Source organism: Gorilla gorilla, chromosome 4, assembly GCF_029281585.2.
Source record: "Gorilla gorilla gorilla isolate KB3781 chromosome 4, NHGRI_mGorGor1-v2.1_pri, whole genome shotgun sequence".
Classification (NCBI taxonomy): Eukaryota; Metazoa; Chordata; class Mammalia; order Primates; family Hominidae; genus Gorilla; species Gorilla gorilla.
In genome coordinates this window covers 33371504-33397800 of record NC_073228.2, presented here as the reverse complement: position 1 = coordinate 33397800, position 26297 = coordinate 33371504, and the positions used below count along the sequence as shown (strand labels likewise).

Here is a 26297-nt window from a genome sequence, read left to right as displayed (position 1 = left end):
ATTTATTTTTAATGGAGTTTTGCTCTTGTTGACCAGCCTGGAATGTAATGGCACGATCTGGGCTCACTGCAACTTCTGCCTCAGCCTCCCACCTAGTATATTTTGAATTTATAAAGTACTTTCTGGTCACTTTCATCCAAGGGTCCTATCTCTGGTCTGGGCCCTTCTATATCTGTCTTCCATTCTCTAGTCCTCCAGTCTTTCTGGAAACCTCTCATCATCCATCCCTTGGCCTCCTCTGAGCAGTTTCTCCAACTTCACATGGGTGTGACCATCACTCCAGTACATTCTCACTTAGTTCATGTCACCTCTTCTTGAAGCCTTCCTTGACCTCCACAAATAACACTGACCACTATGAGTTTTGTGTCCCTAATCATCCTTGTATGGGCCTCTACATAGCTCACTCTGTTCCAAATACATTTACTTCCCCTTACTAAACTGTGAGCTCTTTAAAAGCAGAAACATGTCTTATTTATCTCTGTATCTCCAGCACATTGCCTGGCACAGTAGATGCCCAGTAAATGCTGACTAACTGAATGAATGATGAATTCATGAATGTATTGTTCCTTCCCTCAAGCCCTGCTACTGACCTGTTGGGAACAACCTGGTTTTCCCTTCCTTCTTATTCTACTCCTCCCCCAATAAAGCTGGCCTGTATGTTAAGACAGTGAGGTACCTGTCAGCAGGGTTCCTGGTCTTTTCTTGCCTATCCTTGGTTTCAAAATATGTCTGTGCAGTCCAGATCACTCCTCTGAGCTTCTGGCTCAGATATCCAGCTTCTACTTGACATTGCATTTAGGTGAATCACAGATATCTCAAATACAGCCTACCCAAGCTGACTTAGATCAGCTTCCTCCCAAACGTATTTCTCTTTTAGGGAATAATATCACTTTCAACCACGTTGCTCAAAACAAAAACCTAGCTTATAGCTGCAGTGGCATGTGAGTCTGTCCTCCCATCTATGCGAGAGGACCACTTAAGCCCAGGAGTTCAAGTCCAGTCTGGGGCAACATAGTGAGACCCTGTCTCAAAAATGAAAAAAAAAAGTAACCTAGGGCTGGGCACAGTGGCTTACAACTGTAATCCCAGCACTTTGGGAGGCCGAGGCAGGCAGATCCCCTGAGGTCAGGAGTTTGAGACCAGCCTGGCCAAACTGGTGAAACCCCATTTCTATTAAAAAAACACAAAAATTAGCCAGGTGTGGTGATGCACGCCTGTAAACCCAGCTAATATGGAGGCTGAGGCAGGAGAATCGCTTGAACCCAGGAGGTGGAGGTTGCAGTGAGCCGAGATTGCGCCACTTCACTCCACCAGCCTGGGCAACAGAGCAAGACTCTGTCTCAAAATAAAAAAAAAAAAAATGAAGCCTAAGTCATCTTACTGTTTTCTCCCTCCCCCCACATACCTCATAGCTTCCTGCAGCCAGAGCAGCCATTTGAAAATGCAAATCTATTCACACCTGTGTTACACGACGGAGGTAGGTTACCAAAAAGACCAAGCTATGATAGAGGTTTGGGCCCTTTAATACCTTACCCTACCATTAACCTCTAGGGAGAGGAGAGGGGCTGGAGATTGAGTTTAATCACCAATGACCAATGATTTAATCAATCATGCCTACATAATGAGACCTCCATAAAAATCCATAAATAGGGTTTGGAGAGCTTCTGGGATGGTGAACACACTGAAGAACTGGGAGGGTGGAATGCCACCAGAAGGAATGGAAGCCCCTCCCCCTACACCTACATAAAACCCTGGGTATCTCTTACTTTTGGCTGTTTTTGTTTTTGTTTTTTTGAGACGGAGTCTCCCTCTGTCACCCAGGCTGGAGTGCAATGGCACGATCTCGGCTCACTGCAAAATCAGCCTTCCAGGTTCAAGCACTTCTTCCACCTGGGCCTCCCAAGTAGCTGGGATTACAGGCACATGCCACCACGCCTAGCTAGTTTTTGTATTTTTGTAGAGATGGGGTTTCATCATGTTGGTCAAGCTGTCAACCTGGTCTTGAACTCCCGACCTCAAGTGATCCACCCACCTCGGCCCCTCAAAGTGCTGGGATTATAGGTGTAAGCCACTGCACCTGGCTTTTTTTTTTTTTTTTTTTCTGACGGAGTTTCGCTCTTTTGCCCAGGCTAGAGTGGCAAGATCTCGGCTCACTGCAACCTCCGCCCACCCTGGTTCAAGCGATTCTCCTGCCTCAGCCTCCCAAGTAGCTGGGATTATGGGATTATAGGCGCCCGCCACCACGCCTGGCTAATGTTTGAATTTTTAGTAGAGACGGGGTTTCACCATGTTGGCCAGGCTGGTCTTGAACTCCTGACCTCAGGTGATCCACCCGCCTCGGCCTCCCAAAGTGTTAGGATTACAGGCGTGAGCCACTGCGCCTAGCCTTGGCTGTTCTTGAGTTGTATTCTTTTTTTTTTCTTAACTTTTTTTTTTTTTTTTTTGAGATGGAGTCTCGCTCTGTCACCCAGGCTGGAGTGCAGTGGCGTGATGTCAGCTCACTGCAACCTCCGCCTCCCAGGTTCAAGTGATTCTCTTGCCTCAGCCTCCAGAGTAGCTAGGACCACAGGCCCACGCCACCATATCCAGCTAATTTTTTTGTATTTTTAGTAGAGACGAGATTTCACCATGTTGACCAAGATGGTCTCCAACTCCTGACCTCAAGTGATCCACCAACCTTGACCTCCCAAACTGCTGGGATTACAGGCGTAAGCCACCGTGCCCAGCCTATATTAGTCTTTATAACAAAATTATAAAATTATATTGTAGGATTCATAACTCATAGATATATTATGGCTTCTATAATTTTTTTTTTTTTTGAGACAGAGTCTCACTCTGTTGCCCAGGCTGGAGTGCAGTGGCGCGATCTCGGCTCACTGCAAGCTCCGCCTCCCGGGTTCACGCCATTCTCCTGCCTCAGCCTCCCGAGTAGCTGGGACTATAGGGGCCCGCCACCGCGCCCGGCTGATTTTTTGTATTTTTAGTAGAGACAGGGTTTCACCATGTTAGCCGGGATGGTCTTGATCTCCTGACCTCGTGATCCGCCCGCCTCAGCCTCCCAAAGTGCTGGGATTACAGGCATGAGCCATCCCGCCCGGCCTATGGCTTCTATAATATAAAGGATAAGAGAAGGGGAGAAATGAACCTATAAGGTTGCATCTTTTATGTGAAGTGGTACATCATTAACTGTAAGTAAACTGTTAAAAGTTAAAGATATAGACAGTCATCCCTCGGTACCCATGGGGAACTGGTTTCAGGACCCTCCCATACCAGTAAAATCCAAAGATGCTCAAGTCCCTTATATAAAATAACACAGTATTTGCATATAATCTATCTATGTATCTATCCACCTACCTACCTATCTAATCTTCCTGTATATTTTAAATCATCTCTAGATTATTTATAATATCTAGTACAATGTAAATACTATGTTAATAGTTGTTAGTCTTCATTTTTGTTTGTATTTTTTATTGTAGTGTTATTTTTTAATTGTTTCCTTTTTCCTAATATTTTTGATGCTTGGTTGGTTGAATCCACAAATGTGGAACCCACAGATAAGCAGTGTCAACTGTATTGAAATAACTAGAGCAACCACTGAAAAAACAATGTAAAGAAGTATAGCTTAAAAGCCAATTGCTATTATAAGTTAAAATGGAATTCTAAAACATATTTCATTAACACAAAAGAAGGCAGGAAAGAGAAGAAACAAAAAACAGAGGGTAAAACACAAAACAATACAAAATGGGAGTTCTTACATCGAACCAAAATCCTTCCAATAGCCCACAAGGCTCTGACTGGTCCAGCCCAGGCCTCCCTTGCCAGTTTCATCTCACATCTCTCTCCACCCCACTGGTTTTCCCCTCAACTCATGTCAACCAGACCCTTTCTTTTCTAGCTCCTCTCCATCCTCAGAGCACAACTCCTGCCTCATCAACTCCTTTTCTTTTTCTTTTCATTTTTTTCAGAGATGGAATCTCACTATGTTGCCCAGGTTGGACTCCTGGGGTCAAGTGATTCTCCCACCTCAGTCTGCAAGTAGCTAGGACTACAGGTGTGTGCCATGGCACCCGGCTTGGTCAACTCCTCTTCTTCCTTGAGGTCCTGGCCTAAGCAACACTTCTTCTGAGAAGTTTCTCTTGATTACCCCATAGACAAGGAGGCTCAGATGAATCTTGTGTGCTGACTTCACTTCCTGCCCTTCTCAGTACACTTCAGCTCCCAATTTATGTCTGTTTATTCTGTTAGATTATGGTCCCAAAGGGCACAGTCATAATCTGTAACAATCGGTTTTCTGAATGAGCTAAACTGAGTAGGATACAATTAGGAGACAACTTTCCCCTCAAGCACACTCTTTTTTTTTTTTTTTAAACAGAGTTTCGCTCTTGTTTCCCAGGCTGGAGTGCGATGGCACCATCTCGGCTCACTGCATCCTCCACCTCCAGAGTTCAAGCGATTCTCCTGCCTCAGCCTCCCGAGTAGCTGGGATTACAGGTATACGCCACCACGCCTATTTTATGTTTTTAGTAGAGACGGGGTTTCACCATGTTGGCCAGGATGGTCTGGAACTCCTGAACTCAGGTAATCCACCCACCTCTGCCTCCCAAAGTGCTGGGATTACAGACTTGAGCCACCGCGCCCAGCCTGGAACGGCACAATTAAAGTGACAGAAAAAATGGATTCTGCAGCCCAGCTTGGTGGCTCACTCCTGTAATCCCTGTAATCCCAGCACTTTGGGAGGCCGAGGTGGGCAGATCAAGAGGTCAGGAGATCGTGACCATGCTGGCTAACAGGGTGAAACCCCATCTCTACTAAAAATACAAAAAAATTAGCTGGGTGTAGTGGCGGGCGCCTATAGTCCCAGCTACTCGGGAGGCTGAGGCAGGAGAATGGCGTGAACCCGGGAGGTGGAGCTTGCAGTGAGCTGAGATCGCGTCACTGCACTCCAGCCTGGGCGATTGAGCGAGACTCCGTCTCAAAGAAAAAAAAATGGATTCTGCCTGAGATGCCTATCAACGAGAGGAAGGAAGAGCCAACCAAGAGTGTGCTTGCGGTCAGGCAAAAAAAAAAAAAAAAAAAAAAAAAAAAATTTGTTCCACCAAAATCAAAATCTCAATCTTTCAACAAATTCCAATTTCTTTCTTTCTTTCTTTCTTTCTTTTTGTTTTTTGTTTTTTGAGACAGAGTCTTCCTCTGTCGCCCAGGCTAGAGTGCAGTGGTGCAACCTTGGCTCACTGCAACTTCCACCTCCGAAGTTCAAGCGATTCTCCTCCTGCCTCAGCCTCCCAAGTAGCTGGGACTACAGGCATGTGCCACCAAGTCCAGCTAATTTTTGTACTTTTAGTAGAGACGGGGTTTCACCATGTTGGCCAGGCTGTTCTCAAACTCCTGAGCTCAAGTGATCCACCCACCTAGGCCTCCCAAAGTGCTGGGATTACACGCGTGAGCCACCATACCCAGGCTGATTCCAATTTCTTCCCTCCTCCGCACTGCAGGATGCAGCAATGCTCTGTTAATTCTCCTCCTTGCTTCTCCTCTCTTCCTCTGATCTCAACGCTGTTTGTGGCAACTCTAGAGCTGAGGCAAGGGGGAGAACCAATAAGACAAAAAGAGGCAATGGCCTTCATACTCAGCTGATGCCCCGTGTAGCTTCTGGCTTTATCCTAAAGCCTGTCCTTTTGTGGAAGGTGCTAGCAGGTCCTTCAAGTGCCTCCACCACACTGTGCAGAACCCCACACAGGCCAGTGCTCTCTTCTGCTGACTTCTTGCCCACCACTCAGCTCCCTCCCTCTAAAGCCCTACCTGCAGCCTCTCTGGTTGGGATCCTTTCTTCCTTCACAGGTAGAATCCCCTTAGATGGCTCAGCTACCCACTGTGGAGTCTACTTGTGCAAGTGTGACTAATTACTGTTAGCCTCCTATGCTCACCCACCCATCAAGGACTGCTCCAAGTAGGAGACAGCAGTCTTCTTGCCTCCTCAACTCCAGGGAACACTGCAGCTTCTTGGCGTGTCACTTTGGTGGCAGCTTGGGGTAGGCTGACATATTTCAACTGTACAGCAGGCTGGGACTCAGGTCTCATCTCTCTTGCCTGCAAGCGCCACAATTCTCTCTGAGGTTTGCCTGAAGGGCCTCTTGTCTTGAGACTGGCAAGGACGGGGAAAGCCACAGCCTTCTAATCCTGTGAATTTCTTTTTTTCTTTTTCTTTTTTTTTTTTTTTTTTTTTTGAGACAGAGTCTCGCTCTGTTGCCCAGGCTGGAGTGCAGTGGCGCGATCTCGGCTCACTGCAAGCTCCGCCTCCCGGGTTCATGCCATTCTCCTGCCTCAGCCTCCCAAGTAGCTGGGACTACAGGCGCCCGCCACTGCGCCCAGCTAATTTTTTGTTTTTTTAGTAGAGACGGGGTTTCTCCGTGGTCTCGATCTCCTGACCTCGTGATCCGCTCACCTCGGCCTCCCAAAGTGCTGGGATTACAGGCGTGAGCCACCACGCCCGGCCTCTTTTTTTTTTTTTCTTTGAGATGGAGTTTTGCTCTTGTTGCTCAGGCTGGAGTGCAATGGCGCAATCTCGGCTCACGGCAACCTCCGCCTCCCAGGTTCAAGCGATTCTCCTGCCTCAGCCTCCCAAGTAGCTGAGATTACAGGCACCCACCACCACGCCCAGCTAATTTTTATATTTTTAGTAGAGACTGGGTTTCACCATGTTGGCCAGGCTGGTCTCAAACTCCTGACCTCAGGTGATCCACCCACCTCAGCCTCCCAAAGTGCTGGGATTACAGGCATGAGTCATCACACCTGGCCCTGTGAATACTTTTTAAAGAATCTAAGGATCATTTAAATGATCTCCTAACAAGCCCTCTATTAGACTGTGGGAGAACTTATCGCCCCTTATTCTGCACTCTGAGGCTTCAGATAGAATTCCCAGGCACAGATGAAGTCCTGTTCTATATCCAGGTATACCTGTTAACCCCATCCCTTACTCTAACTGAATATCAAGCATTTGAAGATGCAGAATATTCAGGAGATGTCTAGGAGATAATAAATGTCATAATACTCTGATGTTCACTAAAAAAAAGTGATGTTCAATATAGGTATGCTATGACTTCTAGTGACTATCCACACCATTCACTGTGAGAAACAGAGTTTTATTTATTTTTTATTTATTTATTTTTTAGGCAGAGTAGTCTCACTCTGTCCCCCAGGCTGGAGTGCAGTGGCGCGATCTCAGCTCACCGCAACCTCCACCTCCCAGGTTCAAGTGATTCTCCTGCCTCAGCCTCTCCAGTAGCTGGGACTACAGGTGCCCACCACCACGCCCAGCTAATTTTTGTATTTTTAGTAGAAATGGGGTTTCACTATGTTGGCCAGGCTGGTCTCGAACTCCTGACCTCAGGTGATCCACCCTCCTCGGCATCCCAAAGTGCTGGGATTACAGGCGTGTGCCACTGCGCCCAGCCCAGAGTTTTATTTTTGTTTTTGTTTTTCTGAGACAGAGTCTCACTTTTGTTGCCCAGGCTGGAGTGCAATGATGTGATCTAGGCTCACTGCAACCTCTGCCTCCTGAGTTCAAGCGATTCTCCTGCCTCAGCCTCCCAAGTAGCTGGGATTACAGGCGCCTGCCACCACACCCGGCTAATTATTTTTAGTAGAGACGGGGTTTCACCATGTTGGCCAGGCAGGTCTCGAATCCTGACCTCAGATGATCCACCCTCCTTGGCCTCCCAAAGTGCTGGGATTACAGGTGTGAGTCACCATGCCTGGCCCAAGAAGCAGAGTTTTACAACGTTTTATTTTAAAACATATGTGGATATGTTATGGAGTAAAATGCAAAATTTTGAGGGGAAGAAAAAACCCAGGACCTTTCACATAAATGATTGAGCTCAGTGTGAGCTACTTCACCTATGGACCCTAGGGGTAGTACATGGAAAGGTTTGATAACTTATTTTTTTGCTGTTGAGATGGGATCTCACCTCAGCCTCCTGGTGTGGTGGACTATAGGCATGCGCTACCATGCGTGTAGTGCCAACTAGTGATTTTTTTATTTTTTATTTTTTGTAGAGACAGGGTCTCACAGTGTTGCCCAGGCTGGTCTCAGACTGGTCTTGAACTCCTGGCTTCAAGCAATTCTCTTGCCTCAGACTCCCAAAGTGCTGGGTTTACAGATAGGTGGCATCCACTGTGCCAGCCATGAGAACTTTATGAGAGAACTATTCAGTGGGATAGGTGGAAAATTGGGGTACCTTTCTGGACGTCTTCAGGAATGCTGTTGAAGCAAGTGGAGAAAAACCAGGTCACCCTGACTATTCCACAAATCAGCAAAGAGAAGTTTCAGAAGCCTCCCCTTCAATACTAAGAAAAGAGACGAGGGATCAAGCAGGACCTCTGCTCACATTGAAAATAGCAGGTCTGGGTTCACTCCTGTAATCCTAGCACTTTGAGAGGCTGAGGTGGGCAGATCACTTGAGCCCAGAAGTTCTAGACCAGCCTGGGCAACATGGCAAAAGCATCTCTACAAAAAACAAACAAACAAAAAACACATAAATTAGCCAGGCATGGTGGCTTACGCCTATAGTCCCAGTTATTTGGGAAGCTGAGGCAGGAGAATCACCTGAGCCCGTGGAGGTTGAGGCTGCAGTGAGCTGTGATCATGCTACTGCACTGCATTTGGCAACAGAGTGAGACTCTGTCTCAAAAAAAAAAAAAAAAAAAAAAACAGGAGCCAAACACCAGAAAAGGTTCTGTTTGTATATGGGTTTTTGTTTGTTGGTTCTTTGGTTTGTTTTCTCAGACCAAATTCACATGACATGTTTGTTGGTTCTTTTGAAGACTGCTTCAGCCATTGAGCCATGTCTGCCTGTATCCTTCAGCTAGAAAACCCCAGAAAAAAGGCACCAAGTGGAAATAAGGAGCAAGGAAGGGGACAGCTGTGAACACTGGCCTCCTTAGTCAACCACAGGTGTCAGAGAACTTAATGGATGGAGCAGATTTCAAGGAAAGAAATCAGGCAGAATCAAAGGTGGGTGACTTCAGAGAAACCATAGGAGCCTAGCAGTAGCAGTTGGATGCGCTTGTGGTTCCCCAACACAAAACAAAACAAAACAAAACAAAACATCCTCAAAATGAGGATTTAACACCTCTTGACTGCACTGCTAGAGAACATCTAATTTCTACATTTAATTTCTGGATTTCCCCAAGGACTCATTCATACCTTTATGACATTCCTTTTCCTCTGAACGCTATTCAGAAATGTGTACCAAGGTGCATCTGCCATCTCAACATGGTGCTTACCTTTCTTAAGAATTTTCTTCACTTTCACATAGTTCCCTTGTTTGACATACTCATGAAGCTGAGCTTCCAGGGAGTCATTTCTTAAGGTACCAAGTTGAACAGGACAGGGGACTGGAAGACGAACAGCCCGAGACATCCTGTTCCAAAAGAGAGCAATATGCTTATTTTAACTGAACCAGAAATGCAAGGAAACAACTTAATTCTTTTACATTTAGAAACCTGTCCAGCCACTTTCATTAATAATGAAGATTAGGGGAATAATTATTGAAACTCTATGAGATTAATGTTTTTCCTCAGTGTTATCGCTGAAATTAAAGAACTTCAATATACTGTTGAATATAGAATGGTGAGAAGAGACAAGTAAAAAATATATATATTTGAATATATTTGATATGGTTTGGCTCCATGTCCCTACCCAAATCTCACCTTGAATTGTAGTTCCCATAATCCCCACAACGTCATGGGAGGGACCTAGTGGGAGGTAATTTAATCATGGTGGCGGTTACCCTCATGCTGTTCTTGTGACCAGTGAGTGAATTCTCATGAGATCTGATGGTTTTATAAGGGGCTTTTCTTTCTTTTGCTCAGTACTTCTCCTTCTTGCCATCACGTGAAGAAGGACGTGTTTGCTTCCCATCTGCCATGATTTTAAGTTTCCTGAGGCCTCCTCAGCACTGCAGAACTATGAGTCAATTACACCTCTTTCCTTTATAAATTACCAAGTCTCCGGCATGTCTTTATTAGCAGCACAAGAACAGACTGATACAATATTTGTCACTAATTCCCAGGACTGAAAAAGTGAGGACTTCTAGGAAGTAAAATTCTAACTACACGTTTATTGTGTCATTAAGATAACTTGGAGAGTATTGACTTTGAAAGGTTAGAACACAAATGCAGTCATTATGTAAAGCTAGATAGTATAACATAGTGGTTTAGGTTCACAGTTCAGACTCTGAAACTGTCTTGGCTCTGTCACCTCCCTGTGCGACCTTGGAGAAATTATTTAACATTGATAGGCCTCAATTTCTTCATCTGTAGCATGGGGATAATAATAAGCAGAGGGTTGCTGAGAGTTTCTTTTTTTGTGTATGTGACGGAGTCTTACTCTTGTCATCAGGCTGGAGTGCAGTGGCGTGATCTCAGCTCACTGCAACCTCTGCCTCCTGGGTTCAAGCAATCCTCCTGCCTCAGCCTCCCAAGTAGTTGGGACTACAGGCGCACACCACCATACCCAGCTAATTTTTTGTATTTTTAGTAGAGACGAGGTTTCACCATGTTGGACAGAATGGTCTTGATCTCTTGCCCTTGTGATCCGCCTGCCTCAGCCTCCCAAAGTGCTGGGATTACAGGCGTGAGCCACGGCGCCTGGTCTGAGAGTTTCAAAGGAGCTAATTTCTGTACAGTGCTTAGCATAGTACCTGGCACCAAACAAGTTCACTGTAGTTGTTAGCTGTTACTGTGCATAAGAACTATGCAGAGAAATTTTAACTTTCCAAATGTGGCAGCCACACCTGACCATCATTCTTACAATCAAGTGTCTGTGGTGTACCTACTGCTATGGTTTGAATGTGTCCCCCAAAATTCATATGTTAAAAACCCGATCCCCAATATGGAGGTGTTGGGAGGTAGAACCTTTAAGATGTGTTTAGGTCACGGGGGCACCACTCTCATGAATGGATTAGTGCTATTGTCATTATAAAGGAAGTAGGTCGTTATGGCAGGAGTGGGTTCCTTATAAAAGGATGTGTTTGGGAGACGTTTGAGGTCTCTTTCCATCTCCTTGTTCTGCAGCCCTATGATTAAACCTCTTTCTCTGCTGCAAGCCAGTGTCTCACTATACTGACTTGCCACGTGGAATTACAATTTAGCAGTGATCCTATGAAAAGATGCCCCTTGTGGGCATTTAACCATGGCTCAGTGCCCCCTTTGTGGCAGTCCAGGTTTCCATCAGCAGCCAGAACAATCTGGTTCCACTAACCCTTTACTATAATTTTGATGAATGCATATGTTAAACATTAAAGAACTGGAGAAACTGGGCCGGGCACGGTGGCTCATGCCTGTAATCCCAGCACTTTGGGAGGCTGAGGCGGGCGGATCACAAGGTCAGGAGATTGAGACCATCCTGTGAATAGTGAAACCCCGTCTCTACTAAAAATACAAAAAATTAGCCGGGCATGGTGGCGGGCGCCTGTAGTCCCAGCTACTCGGGAGACTGAGGTGGGAGAATGGCGTGAACCCAGGAAGTGGAGCTTGCAGTGAGCTGAGATTGCACGACTGCACTCCAGCCTGGGCGACAGAGCAAGACTCCATCTCAAAAATAAAAAATAAAAAGAATTGGAGAAACTGGTGCCTGAGTACTACAAGGGCTGGAATGCGAAAACAAACCCATTAAGACACCACCTGGCCTTTCTCAGGCCCTAAAGTCTGATCAAATAATAATAGCATTTTTACACATACACCTTGTACCAAGGACCACTTGAGAAACTTTCCAAGACTCTAGAGAAAGCTTTCCAGACCCTAGATCCTAGTTAAAGATTAGATATAGATTGAATGAAACACTCCACCTTGTAGGTGCACTCCTGCTTATAGGCATGGACCTTGAATGTATAGAAGCTTTGGGGAAAAAAAAAAAAAAAAAACTTGTAACTTTTTTTTTTTTTTTTTGGAGACAGAGTCTTGCTTTGTTGCCCAGGCTGCAGTGTAGTGGCACGATCTCAGCTCACTGCAATCTCCGCCTCCTGGGTTCAAACGATTCTCAGACCTCAGGCTCCCGAGTAGTTGGGATTACAGGTGCCCCCCATCATTACCAGCTAATTTTTGTATTTTTAATACAGTTAGAGTTTCACCATGTTGGCCAGGGTGGTCTCAAACTTCTGACCTCAGGTGATCTGCCCACCTTGGCCTCCCAAAGTGCTGGGATTACAGAAGTGAGCCACCGCACCTGGCCAATAAACTCCCTTCTTTCCCAGTCTGGATCTCATTATTGGACTGTGAGAACAAGAAGCTGGACCTCATTCTGTCCTGGAACACCCTGACATTTCGGCACCCCAAAATGTGCTGGGATTATAGGCGTGAGTCACCGCGCCTGGCCAAAACTTTTAACTTTTTTAGTTGGTCTGCTGAGTTACTCCAACCTTCTCCCTGTAACCAGTTGCAGAAATAAACTCCCTTCTTTTTTTTTTTTTTTTTTTTGTTCCTGAGACAGAGTCTTGCTCTGTTGCCCAGGCTGAAGTGCAGTGGTGAGAATGGCTGAAGTGCAGCCATTCTCCTGCCTCAGCTTCCTGGGTAGGTGGGATTACAGGCGCCTGCCACCACATCCAGCTAATTTTTTCTTTTTTTTCTTTTTGAGGAGTCTCACTCTGTCTCACAGAGTCAAAATGTCAGAACCCTGACATTTTGGCACCCCGAGACGAGCCCTCCTTTAAGCCAGGGGCCATGTCTGGCACCTCCCTTGTAGGCAGGGGCATTGCCAACCTTAGGCGCATAAGCTGGCTTGCAGCAGAGAAATGGTTTCTGATTCCGGAAGATGTCTCTGATGATTATTCCCAAGCATAATCCATATTCCCTTTCCCTTCTCCTGATCTGTTGGCCTCCTCAGAGGCCCTGTAAATGAGGGTCCTATTAAAGGGCACTGTTTTGGGGAAGTATTCCTGGGCCCTTTGGGTCTCAGTTCAGAAACCTAGTTTTGGTTGGGCGCGATGGCTCACACCTGTAATCCTAGCACTTTGAGAGGCTGAAGTGGGTGGATCATCTGAGGTCACGAGTTTGAGACCAGCCTGGGCAACACGGCGAAATGCTGTCTCTACAAAAAATACGAAAATTAGCTGGGCAGCCGGGCACAGTGGCTTACGCCTGTAATCCCAACACTTTGGGAAGCCAAGGCGGGTGGATCACCTGAGGTCAGGAGTTCAAGACCAGCTTGACTGATACGGTGAAATCCCCATCTGTACTAAAAATACAAAAATTAGCCGGATGTGGTGGTGGGCGCCTGTAGTCCCAGCTACTCAGGAGGCTGAGAAAGGACAATTGCTTGAACCTGGGAGGTGGAGGTTGCAGTGAGCCGAGATCATGCCACTGCACTCCAGCCTGGGCAACAGAGCAAGACTGTGTCTCAAAAAAACAAAACAAAACAAAAACCAAAAGGCTGGGCACAGTGGCTCATGCCTGTAATCCCAACAATTTGGGAGGGTGAGGCGGGTGGATCATGAGGTCAGGAGTTCGAGACCAGCCTGACCAACATGGTGAAACCCCATCTCTACTAAAACTACAAAAATTAGCCACACGTGGTGGTGGGCACCTGTAATCCCAGCTACTCAGGAGGCTGAGGCAGGAGAATCGCTTGAACCTGGGAGGCAGAGGTTGCAGTGAGCCAAGATCGCATCACTGCGCTCCAGCCTAGGCAACACAGGGACTCTGTCTCAAAAAAAAAAAAAAAAAAAGAAAAAAATTGGCCAGGCGTGGTGGCAAGCACCTGTAGTCCCAGCTACTCAAGAGGCTGAGGCACAAGAATCACTTGAACCTGGGAGGTGGAGGTTGCAGTGAGCCGAGATCATGCCATTGCACTCCAGCCTGGGTGACTGAGCAAAACTCCCATCTCACAACAAAAAAAAAAAAAGAAAGAAAGAAAAAGAAAATTGGGTTTTATTTATTTATTTTAATGTTTTTAGAGGTGGGATCTTGCTATATTGCCCAGGCTGGTCTTCAACTCCTGGCCTCAAACAATCCTCCTGCCTCAGGCTCCCAAAGTTCTGGGGTTATAGGTGTGAGCCACCATGCCGGCCAAATCTGGTTTTATTTTTATTTATTTATTATTATTTTTTAAAAATAGAGATGAGGTCTCACTATGTTGCCCAGGCTGATCTCGAACTCCTGGGCTCAAGTAATCCTCCTACCTCAGCCTCCCAAAGTGCTAGAATTACAGGCATGAGCCACCATGCTGGGCCCAAATCTGGTTTTAGAATTCTGATTTGTGAGGGCTTGTGCCTGTTCTTGTCTTGTCTGTGTCGGGGGTGGAATCCTGAAGGAATCACTAGCAGAAGCTCAACAGGCCTCACTCAGAGGGAACCTCTTATCTGTTTTGCCAGGTTAAAACTCAGATATTGAGGGGAATAACTGGTGTTTGTGTCTTTGTCATGTGTATATTATAATTTTGTCTGGGCAATACGGGAAATGCTTTTTTTTGAGACAGAGTCTTGCTCTGTCACCCAAGTTAGAGTGCAGTTGTGGAATCTCGGCTCACTGCAGCCTCTGCCTCCAGGGTTCAAGCAATTGAAACAGCCTTTGCAAAATTATGACTGAGACAGTGAAAGAGATCTAACTTAACTTACTCCATCTTGCTTCTAACTTCCAAGCTGTCCTTGTTCATTCCCGGGTGTAGGCTGAACTAACTTTGGGAGAAACTTAGTTTATAGTTTAAACAAAGATGGTAACAGCCTTTTCCCAAAGCAGACTTCCTTCTTGTCTGGGGACTAGATTGCCTTTGCAGGACTAACATTAGCCACAAGATTAGAAATTATGGTTTAGGAGTCATGCAGCTGGATGCTACAAGATTCTGACCCTTCCTAAACTGCTCCTAAGATCAGTGCTTGATATATTTTGCAGACCTTGCACTTGATAGATCAGCTGGCACCACCCAGATCAATAAACTGGCTCATCTGATCTTGTGGTCCCCACCCAGGAACTGACTCAGCACAAGAAGACAGCTTTGACTCCCTATGATTTCTTCCCTGACCAATTAGCACTCCTGGCTCACTGGCTTCCCTTTACTCACCAAGTTATCCTTAAAAACTCAGTTCCTCGAATGCTCCACGAGACTGATTTGAGTAACAATAAAACTCCGGTCTCCTGCACAGCTGGCTCTGCGTGAATTACTCTTTCTCTATTGCAATTCCCCTGTCTTGATGAATTGGCTCTGTCTAGGCAGCAGGCAAGGTGAACCCCTTGGGTGGTTACACTATTCTCATGCCTCAGCCTCCCAAGTAGCTGGGATTACAGGCATGCACTACCTGTACCAGTGTGTACCACCTGTGCACCAGCTTTTTTTTTTTTTTTTTTGAGACAGTCTCACTCTGTCACCCGGGCTGGAGTACAGTGGTGTGATCTCAGCTCACTGCAACCTCTGCCTCCTGGGTTCAAGCGATTCTCCTGCTTCAGCCTCCAAAGTAGCTGGGATTACAGATGTGCACCACCATGCCTGGCTAATTTTTTGTATTTTTAGTAGAGACAGGGTTTCATCATGTTGGCCAGGCTGGTCTCAAACTCCTGACTTCAAGCGATCCACCCGCCTCGGCCTCCCGAAGTGCTGGGTTTACAGGCTTTAGCCACCCTCAGCAATTCATCCCACCAGAACAAAAGGCTAACATAGCAAACTGGTAAATTTATCTGCACAGAAAAACTGAACTACAAGGGATGGGGTACTTAACTTCCCACCTGAAGACCCAGGAATTTTTTTTTTACTTTTCTTCATTGAGATAGGGTCTCTATCGCTCAGACAGGAGTGCAGTGGCACAATATTGGCTCATTAAGTCTCCATCTGGGATCAAATGATCTTCCCACCTCAGTCTCCCGAGTAGCTATCACAGGTGCGTACCACCACACCAGTCTGGCTTATTTTTCCACCCTTCCTAGAAACGGTATAAAACACTTAGCAAGCACCTAATTAAAACAAACGTAACCTAAGAAAACGTAAGGTCATAACCACAACTCCAAAACCAACGCGCACCACTACAACAACTCTGAAAATAAACACACGCAACCACACACAAGCCGTCTTTTCAACTAGTTCAATCACAGGGAAGCCCAAAAGCAGTCCTCCACTACCACAAGTTATGCAGCCGAGTTTTCTTACATTCGGGGAAATCACAAAATCAAGCACATCCCAAACACAAGGAAAAACCCTCCCCCGAGAAAGGTTCTTTCTTCATCATGACTAACAGCATCTATCCTACCACAAAACCATTATTTAGTTATTATTGCCAATACCTTACCATCGTCCTCAACACACTACATACTCATGGCAAATTGTATTATGAGTTGTTTTTAGGCATCGCTTCGAAACTACCGCTTCTTCGTATGACACATCTCAGACTACACCTTCTTTGGTATTCGCTAGAAAATTTCTCCGCGCGAAGAACGCACTAGAACCGGCAATCACTGCGCCCCTATCTACATATGCCCGCCTCTTATAGTAACGTCACCACCTGCTTCTGTACGTTCTGACTGAATTCCCTTACGGATCGGTTCACTCTAGCTGCCGCTCCCAAAGATTCAAAAGAAATCGCATTGTGTGATAAGAAATTTTTTTTTCTTTTTTCTGCACAGGCTCATATAATAGAAGTAACTTTTGTTATTTTTTCAGAGAATTCATACAGCCATTAATTATCCAAACCTATTTCTCAGTGCTTTTCAATGGCGTGATCTCGGCTTACTGCAACCTCCGCCTCCCAGGTTCAAGCAATTCTCCTGCCTCAGCCTCCCGAGTAGCTGGGATTACAAGCGCCTGCCACCACACCTGGCTAATTTTTGTAGTTTTAGTAAAGATGGGGTTTCACCATGTTGGTCAGGCTGGTCTTGAACTCCTGACCTCAGGTGATCCGCCCACCTCGGCCTCCCAAAGTGCTGGGATTACAGACAAGCCACCGCGCCTGGCCCTCAGTGTGCTCTTTTCATTCCACTTAAGAAATTGGAACACACCAGGATGAGGATGATGATGCCAAAATTAGATTGATGGCTCACATCATCTAGGGTACAAATACACGCTTAATAATTTAACACTTTAGGCCAGGCGCGGTGGCTCACGTCTGTAATCCCAGCACTTTGGGAGGCCAAGGCGGGTAGATCACCTGAGGTCAGGAGCTCAAGACCAGCCTGACCAACATGGTGAAACCTCATCTCAAAATACAAAATATTAGCTGGGCGTGGTGGCGGGCGCCTCTAATTCCAGCTACTCGGGAGGCTGAGGCAGGAGAATCGCTTGAATCCAGGAGGTGGAGGTTGCAGTGAGCCGAGATCGCGCCATTGCACTCTAACCTGGGCGACAAGTAAAAAACTCCATCTCAAAAAAATAAATAAAATAATAATAATAATTTAACACTTTATTGAACTCAAAGCAACATTAAGCATCTTTGCCTTCGTTTTACACAGCTGTAGGGGAGCCCAGGGAGGGGAAGGCTGCATGGTTTTCCTTGGCGGGGAAGGTGTGCACCCTGCAGTCCTGCGGTGTTGTGGGAAGATTAGCCCATGTTCTGTCGGTTGCCGTAGCCCCCAGGGTGGGTGTCCTTCCAGTCATCCCACTCTCGAGCTCTTTGGAGTGTTTGTTCATCATCCTCTTCCTCCTTTTCTTGATCTTCCTGTTGCTGAGTGGCTTTTCTGAATTCTTCTGGTGTTGCCTTGGCTATTCCCTGATCTGGTAACACTCCATGTTTCTGATGTTGATCATACCAGTCACTCACTGTCATGGAAGCCAGACTTGGATAGCCAGCGCCAAATACTTTGGCTTGCGCCATGTTCCGAGTGAGAATGAAGGGTTTCATTGGAGGCCTCTTCTGGTGACATGAGTTAGAAGTGGATGCCTCTCTTGAAGAGTCTTTCTCTCCCAGGATCTTTATTTCCTGATCAATGCTCTCAATCTCTTCTAAGCTGATATCAATCCACCTCTGAAGGTGAAGAAGATAATATTCACGAACACGCTCATCATCTGCTTGACCACTTTCCACAGCAGATTTCATGGTAGACAACCTATGCTCCAACACCTTCTTCTGCTTGTATCGCTCTATTTTAGCCTGTCTTTGAGATGCCATAGCAATGAGGCTAGGATAAGCCGTGGAGGTAATAGCACCGTGATTTTCAGCTGAGTTGGTCTTGGTTTGGGGCAGCTCAAACTCGGCCACACGATAGTAATGGCACTGAGTTAAGTATTTTATAAAGTGTTCGCGAGCCTGCTGCAAATGATCTAGACGCTTACTGGGGTTGACTTGTTTCATGGTGAGGGCTCCTTGAAACGCTGGCACCATCAGGTACTTCAGGTCGGTGGAAGTAATCTCCTCCAAATCTTCATTTCGGCTGAACAAGTCAAGCTGCGATAACATTTTGGCAACCTTCTCAAGGAGGTCGAGGCCCTTGAACACTTTTTCCTGGACTATTCGGGAACCGGTGGGTTCAGTCGCTCCTTCGACTTCGTCCAGAAGCTGTTTGCTGGAATCGAACAGCTCGGGGAGCCGCGGCGGCGGCAGGAACTCGTCTTCAGCAGCTGCCATCTTGGGAAGGCTGACGCGAAATGTTGATTCCTTTCCTTTCTGGACACACGTAAAGATTCTGGCGTAGATTTCTAACAACCAGTCTGAATTGGGCGCTGCACGGCAGGGCAGTCAGGGAGGCGGTGGCGTTGGGGGCGGCATAGGGGAAGGCAACGGAGTCGGTTGTGCCGGGTCTGAATCGCTGCTCCACTCTGGGTCTTCGTCAAACTTTGTCTCTCTGTTTCCGTTTCCTAAAATTGTAAAGTGGGAATAATACTGCCTTCCTGGCTCACAAGATTTCTGAGGACTGAATAAGAGAATGCATGTAAAAATGCAGCTACCCCCAACCCAGGCTATTCTGCCCCTGGACTGCTGCCCCCTGTACTTTGGGACCCCCAAAGTGACTTTGCCAAGATTCAAGTATCTGCAGTTCCTGCCACACAGGGAAGTAGCATCAGGCCCGGATTTGGTAACAAACCGAGTGTTCCTGTATGTCTATATCTGTGTATGTATGATGTAAAAAGTACTGGGATTACAGGCGTGAGCCACCACGCCTGGCCTAAAACTCAGTTTTCAAAAATTACTGAGTGGCTAGGCGCGGTGGCTCACTCCTGTAATCCCCCACTTTGGGAGGCCGAGGTGGGCGGACTAGGAGGTCAGGAGACCGAGACCATCCTGGCTAACACGGTGAAACCCCATCTCTACTAGAAATACAAAAAATTAGCTGGGCGTGGTGGCGGGTGCCTGTAATCCCAGCTACTCAGGAGGCTGAGGCAGGAGAATTGCTTGTACATAATACATATTATGTGTACAGATATATAGCACACATATCTCACACACACACACAGAATCAAACCAACTACATGACCAAATTATGACTAAATCAAAGACCCCAAATAAGTTGAGATGGAGAAACACAGCCCCTCAGTACAGAATGTTATTTGGAGAGTTCCCTCATGTGTGGGGAAGAGCAGCAACAGGCACACCTATTAATCTCAGATCATGGCTGTTCCTGCCAACTCAGGTGTGCTGTCCTAAGACGTGCCCCTCAGTTTGTGAGTCTCACCTCATCTCTGAATTTCCAACCTTCACTTTGCCTCATGGGAGTCAAGGAAGGAAGGGTTGATGCTCAGAAATATGAGAGTGACATATATACTCAGTAATTTTTAAAAGCTGAGTTTTGTTACATAAGTTCACAAAGCAGTTGTGACTGTTAAAATGTCATTAATGTGACCGGGCGCGGTCGCTCACGCTTATAATCCCAGCACTTTGGGAGGCTGAGACGGGTGGATCACAAGGTCAGGAGATCGAGACCATGGTGAAACCCCGTCTCTACTAAAAGCACAAAAAAATTAGCCAGGCGTGGTGGTGGACACCTGTAGTCCCAGCTACTCGGAGAGGCTGAGGCAGGAGAACGGTGTGAACCCGGGAGGCGGAGGTTGCAGTGAGCCGAGATGGCACCACTGCACTCCAGCCTGGGCGACAGAGTGAGACTCCGTCTCAAAAAAAAAAAAAAAAAAAAAAAAAAAAGTCATTAATGTTGGCCAGGCATGGTGGCTCACACCTGTAATCCCAGCACTTTTGGAAGCCAAGGCAGATGGATCACCTGAGGTCGGGAGTTCAAGACCATCCTGACTAACATGGAGAAACCCTGTCTCTACTAAAAATACAAAATTAGCCGGTTGTGGCAGTGCATGCCTGTAATCCCAGCTACTTGGGAGGCTGAGGCAGGAGAATTGCTTGAACGTGGGAGGCGGAGGTTGCAGTAAGCCGAGATCACACCACTGCACTCCAGCCTGGGCAACAAGAGCAAAACTCCGTCTCAAAAAAAAAAAAAGTCATTAATGCCAATGTAACTGAATCTAAATTTTTTTTTTTTTTTTTTTTAAGACAGAGTCTCACTCTGTCACCCAGGCTAGAGTGTAGTGACATGATCTTGGCTCACGGCAACCTCCATCTCTTGGGTTCAAGCAATTCTCCTGCCTCAGCTTCCTGAGTAACTGGGACTACAGGGATGCACCACCACACCTGGCTAATTTTTTGTGTTTTTGGTAGAGATGGGGCTTCACCATGTTGGCCAGGCTGGTCTCGAACTCCTGACCTCAGGTGATCTGCCTGCCTCGACCTCCCGAAGTGCTGGGATTACAGGCATGAGCCACTGTGCCAGGCCACTAAATGTCTTACTCAACACCCTGAGTTGTGGGGAGCCAAATCCATTCATTCCTGAAACACACTGGCCCTGAAGCTGCATTTCTCAGCCACAAAGCTCTGCAATAAAAACCATACTAACTCTATTTAGGCCAGGGGCAGTGGCTCATGCCTGCAATCCCATCACTTTGGGAGGCCGAGGTGCTGATATCACCTGAGTTTGGGGAGGTGGAGGCTGTGTTGTGCCACTGCACTCCAGCCTAGTGAGAGTGAGACCCTGTCTTAACCGCTCCCCCAGCAACAACAAAAAAACAACAGCAAAAACCCAACTCCACACTATTTAGTACAATTGCTGATTTAGGACAATTGCTGGATTACCTTCATCCACAAAGTGTGACCCAGCCCACCTCGGTTATACTATATAATCTCATTATTGAACTACCTTCCTAATTTTATTCCAGAAGGTTTGATTTCACATGAGGAAAGTAATACTTTGGCTTTCAATGGTATCCATGAATGCCAGGCTGACCACAGCTCTGAGGCCTCTATGATTATTTGTGCCCCACCATGGCTCTGATATCACAGGTACTAACAGACCCTTTTTCCTATGCTGGGAGAACTCCATTTCTGATGACCACATTGTCTACTCCAGTATTTTCGCCATTCATAAAGTATTCTTGAATTTCTTTGCTGCTAATGATGAAAAACACCTGTTCTCAAGTCATTACTTACATGTAGCACATACTTCTCATTTACTGACAGCCACTTAAATGTTCAAGGTCCAGTCCGCTGGCCTAGCCACTGGGGATACTAAGAGGAATAATGCAGAGACCGAGTCTGCCTGCAATAAATAAGATCATAGTCTGTAAGGAAAACAGACTTGCCAGACCTATAAAAAGTTCAGCAGGGCCACATTACGATTTTGAAGGGCCCATACTTTTGCCTTTGTGTGCCTGCCTCCTCTGTTAAAATATATACATTTCCATTAAAATATATGTTAAAAATGCTATCTTATGACTGCATTGATTAAAAGATGAATATATTATTATATATGACATTTTCTTCCACCTAAAAATTCATTTTTTTCTTCTGATTTTTAAAAGAAGTGCCCCTAGGCAGTGTCCTGTGGTACCTAACAGATAAGGCCACCCTGGGTTCAGTGGCACTGAGTGGATCCCAGGCAGTTTGGAAGGGCTGAAGTATAAGTTTTCCAGGTAGATGAAGAAGGGCAGGGCAGGGAAGTGCATTCCAGGAAGAGCAGGCATGTAAGTTTGTGGAAGTAATACAGCAAGGCTCTCTGGAAACTTTAAAATAAGGAAACAGATTAAGTTAGAGCACTGCTTGTCCAGTGGAATATGGTGTGGGCAACATTCGACATATTCAGTTGAACATTTTTAGTAGCTATATTATTATTTTTATTATTTTATATTTATAGAGATAGGGTCTCGCTATGCTGCCCAGTCTGGTCTTGAGCTCCTGGTCTCAAGCCATCCTCCTGCCTCAGCCTCCCAAAGTACTGGGATTACAAGCATGAGTCATCAGGCCCGGCCCACATGAAATTAACTTTATTATCATGTTTTGCCTGGGTGCAATGACTCATGCCTGAAATCCCAGCACTTTGAGAGGCTGAGGCAGGATGGCTTGAGGCCAGCAGTTGAAGATCAGCCTGACCAACTTGCCTAAACCCTGCCTCTACTAAAAATACAGTTAGCTTATTGTGGTCATGCGTGGCTGTAGTCCAGCTACTCTGAGGCTGAGGCATGAGAATTGCTTGAACCTGGGAGGCGGAGGTTGCAGTGAGCCGAGATCGCGCCACTGCACTCCAGCCTGGGCGAAAGAGTGACACTCTGTCTCAAAAAAAAAAAAAAAAAAAAAAACCAGGAGGGGGTGTGGAGAGGAGTTTGTCATATTTGCTGAAAGTCACCAGACGATGGCTAAAGAATGTAACAAGCCAGCTGCTGGGCGTGGTGGCTCACGCCTGTAATCCTGACACTTTGGGAGGCCGAGGTTAAGTGGATCATTTGAGGTCAGGAGTTTGAAACCAGCCTGACCAAAATGGTGAAACCCCATGTCTACTAAAAATACAAAAATTAGCCAGGTGTGGTGGCGCATGCCTGTAATCCCAGCTACTCGGGAGGCTGAGGCAGGTGAATCACTTGAACCTGGGAGGCAGAGGTTGCAGGGAGCTGAGATCACGCCACTGCACTCTAGACTGGGCAACAGAGAGAGACTCCGTCTCAAAAAAAAAAAAAAAAAAAAAAAAAAAAGCCAGCAACAGCTTGAGACTTCATTGAGGTTTAGCAAGAAGCACCCTCATGTGAATACATGTTAACAAAATGTCAGGAAGGAGCATTGGTGCTGCTCTAATCTAATGTTACTCCCTTGCCCAAAGCCCTTCAATACTCCTTACTGCCCTCTGGATAAAGCCCCAACTCCATCCCACGCTCCTTGAGGCTCTGCATGGGCTGGCTCCATAGCTTTTCCAGCCTGCCTGTACTGTCCACCATACCGCTGTGGCAGCCACAGCTACAGCCGCAGCCTCTTTTCACCCTCAGAACCTTTGCCTGTGTAGTTCCCCTTGCTTAAAATGTTTTTACCCTGCCTCTCCTGACAAATCTAACTTCTCTTGCCATGCTGAGCTCCCTCTGTTATCATAGTAAGAGTCCTTTAATTTCTCTTTTAGTCCTTAACACATCTTCAGTCCATTCATTATTCCACTGTCTGATTATCAGTCAGTTTCCTGGGCTAGACTACAGACTGTTCAAGGACCTGAGAGTTTTCATCTGTCACTGCTGGAGTCTCAGGCTAGCAAAGTACCTGGCATGGAGATTTCTGCCTATCTATCCATCTATCTATAGGATGTGTGTGTGTAATGATTAGAAAGCTGTCTAAGAAATGTGATAGAAAAGGAGTGTGAGAAGCCTAAATAAACTTTGGGAAGATTAAAAAAAAAAAAAACAACAAACAGCTTTGGGAAGATAAGAATAAGGATCAGGGACCAAGAAACTAAATTCAGCCAGGAGCTGTGGCTCATGCTTGTAATCCCAGCACTTTGGGAGGCTGAAGTGGGTAGATCACTTGAGGTCAGGTGTTTGAGACCAGCCTGGCCAATATGGAGAAACCCATCTCTACTAAAAATACAAAAATTAGCCGGGTGTGGTGGCAGGCACCTGTAATCCCAGCTACTTGAGAGGCTGAGGCAGGATAATTGCTTGAACCCGGGAGGTGGAGGTTGCAGTGAGTCAAGATTGCGCCACTACACTCCAGCCTGGGTGACAGAGTGAGACTCCCTCTCAAAAAAGAAAAAAAAAAAAAGTGATTATACTTAATATATTCTTGACAATTCCTGAAAGCATATGTTAAGCATCTTTACCACAATAAAATGATAGAAGTACATACAGTAATGCATATATTAATTAGCTCCCTGTAGCCATTCCACAATGTATAATACTTCAAAACAACGTGTACACAATAAATATATACAATTGGGACACTGATTACCATTACATGTCCAAATATTGCTTCCACTCCACCTTCTGGAACTCTCATTGCATTTATCTTGACCCCTCTCATTCTATTCTCTATCTCTTTGAACCTTTCTTGCATTTTCCCATCTCTATATTTCTTTGAGCTACATCCTGGGTAATTTTTCAGATCTGTCTTCACTAATTCTGTCTTTGGCAGTGTCTGCTGCTTAACCCATTCACTAAGATTATTATTTCAATTATTGTAGTTTCATTTTGAGAAATGAATAGACTAGAGAGGGTTTCTTTTGTTTCTGCCTGGTGCTGGGGGACATTACCAAGCCAGGCTAAAGTAACTTTTTGTGCCATCCCCTAACATATACACATAGCAGTATGAATTCTGGCCCATTTTGAGGGATTGTGAATGTGAGATAGTGGTAAAGATTTCTCTGCCCCTTCCCATTCTCAGGCTGAGGCTGAGACCAGCACATATCTCTAACATCTTTCTCTTGGGGAGGGGGCATTCCTCAGAACTGAGAGTATTCTTCTCCTGGGGTCGCAGCTTTATAGAATGAGGAGGGACTCTCTAGTCAGACCTCCCACCCAGCTCAGGCCCCAAACTTTGTCTCCTGCCTGTGGTCCATTAAAAGCCAGCCCCAAAGCTTCTAAGGATGGCCAATGTCCTTAGGAAATAGACAGGGTCCATCCCTGCCTTTCCTTTCTGGATTTGTTTCTTTCTCTGGGTCTCTGTGGATTTCTCTTTTTGCTAGATCAGGAATATATTTTAAAAACTCATTTTCTTGTTCTATTTTCTCAACATTTTACATGTTTTGAGCTTACAAAAGCCTTCCCTGGACCTCAGGTCTACTCACTGCCAGAGAAGCTCATCCCTCAATTCATCTAATCCTTTAGACTTTCCACGCCATTTCACTCACTAGGCCCCTAGCCCCATCTCTCACCTACTTCATGCCGCAGCACAGCGTATTTCCTCTATCTTAGAGGTTCCCAAACTTTTTGGCATCAGGGACCAGTTTCATGGAAAACAATTTTCCATTTCTCCACGGATAATAGGGGGTGAGTGGGAATGGTTTCAGGATGAAACTGTTCCACCTCAGCTCATCAGGCATTAGTTAGATTCTCATGAGTGTGCAACCTAGATCCCTGGCATGCTCAGTTCACAATAGGTTTCACGCTCCTATGAGAATCTAATGTGGCTGCTGATCTAACAGGAGGCGGCGCTCAGGCAGTAATGACGATCACCTCCTGCTGTGCGGCCTAGTTCCTAACAGGCCACCAACTGGTACCATGCTCCTTCCGGGGGGTTGGAATCCCCTGCTCTAACTGGTCCTAGAGCCAATCAACAGTCATCTCCTCTACTCCCATTTCCCCAGCACTGCTGGAGAAAGAAAGTTGCAGAATCTTCCAGCACTCTTACTCCAAATACTCCAAATTTATGCAAACTGCAACTACATCCTCACTGCTACTTGGCATTCCTTTTTTTGAGACAGAGTCTCGCTCTATCACCCAGGCTGCAGTGCAGAGGTGCAATCTCAGCTTGCTGCAACCTCTGCCTCCCAGGTTCAAATGATTCTCTTGCCTCAGCCTCCTGAGTAGCTGGGATTATAGGCACGCGCCACCAGGCCCAGCTAATGTTTTTTTATTTTTTGTATTTTTAGTAGAGACGGGGTTTCACCATGTTGGCCAGGCTGGCCTCGAACTCCTTGGCCACCCAAAGTGCTGGGATTACAAGTGTGAGCCACCACACCCAGTCGGCATTCCTTTTTTTCTTTGTTTGGAGATGGAGTCTCGCTCTGTCACCCGGGCTGGAGTGCAATGGTGTGATCTCGGCTTACTGCAACCTTTGCCTCCTGGGTTCAAGCGATTCTCCTGCTTCAGCCTCCTGAGTAGCTGGGATTACAGATGCGTGCCACCATGCCTGACTAATTTTTGTATTTTTAGTAGAGATGGGGTTTCTCCATGTTGGCCAGGCTGGTCTTGAACTCCTGACCTCAAGTGATCTGCTAGCCTCGAACTCCCAAAGTGCTGGGATTACAGGCATGAGCCACCACGCTCAGCTGGCATTCCTTTTATACATACTTTTTTTAAAAAAAATTTCTTACAATTGAGTGGTTCTCCATGACAGTGGAGCCACTCCCAAAGGGAAATTTTG

At 46.1% G+C, this 26297-nt stretch overlaps 2 protein-coding genes across 7 annotated transcripts in view; both read right to left on the bottom strand.

The window, feature by feature from the left end:
• The window catches only part of TEX14 (testis expressed 14, intercellular bridge forming factor), a 142594-nt gene that overhangs the window by 95984 nt on the left and 20313 nt on the right, over positions 1 to 26297 (bottom strand). For all 6 annotated transcript variants that reach the window (XM_055386735.2, XM_055386733.2, XM_055386734.2 and 3 more), the window contains exon 2: positions 9283 to 9419. In XM_055386735.2, the coding sequence (XP_055242710.2) occupies positions 9283 to 9418 (136 nt within the window). In that variant the 5' untranslated portion in view covers position 9419. The remainder of the gene's footprint in view (positions 1 to 9282; positions 9420 to 26297) is intronic.
• The window catches only part of IGBP1C (IGBP1 family member C), a 29263-nt gene continuing 20326 nt past the window's right edge, over positions 17361 to 26297 (bottom strand). Inside the window, exon 2 of the mRNA XM_055386761.2 lies at positions 17361 to 18766. Coding sequence (XP_055242736.2) covers positions 17514 to 18536 — 1023 coding nt within the window. The 5' untranslated portion in view covers positions 18537 to 18766 and the 3' untranslated portion in view covers positions 17361 to 17513. The remainder of the gene's footprint in view (positions 18767 to 26297) is intronic.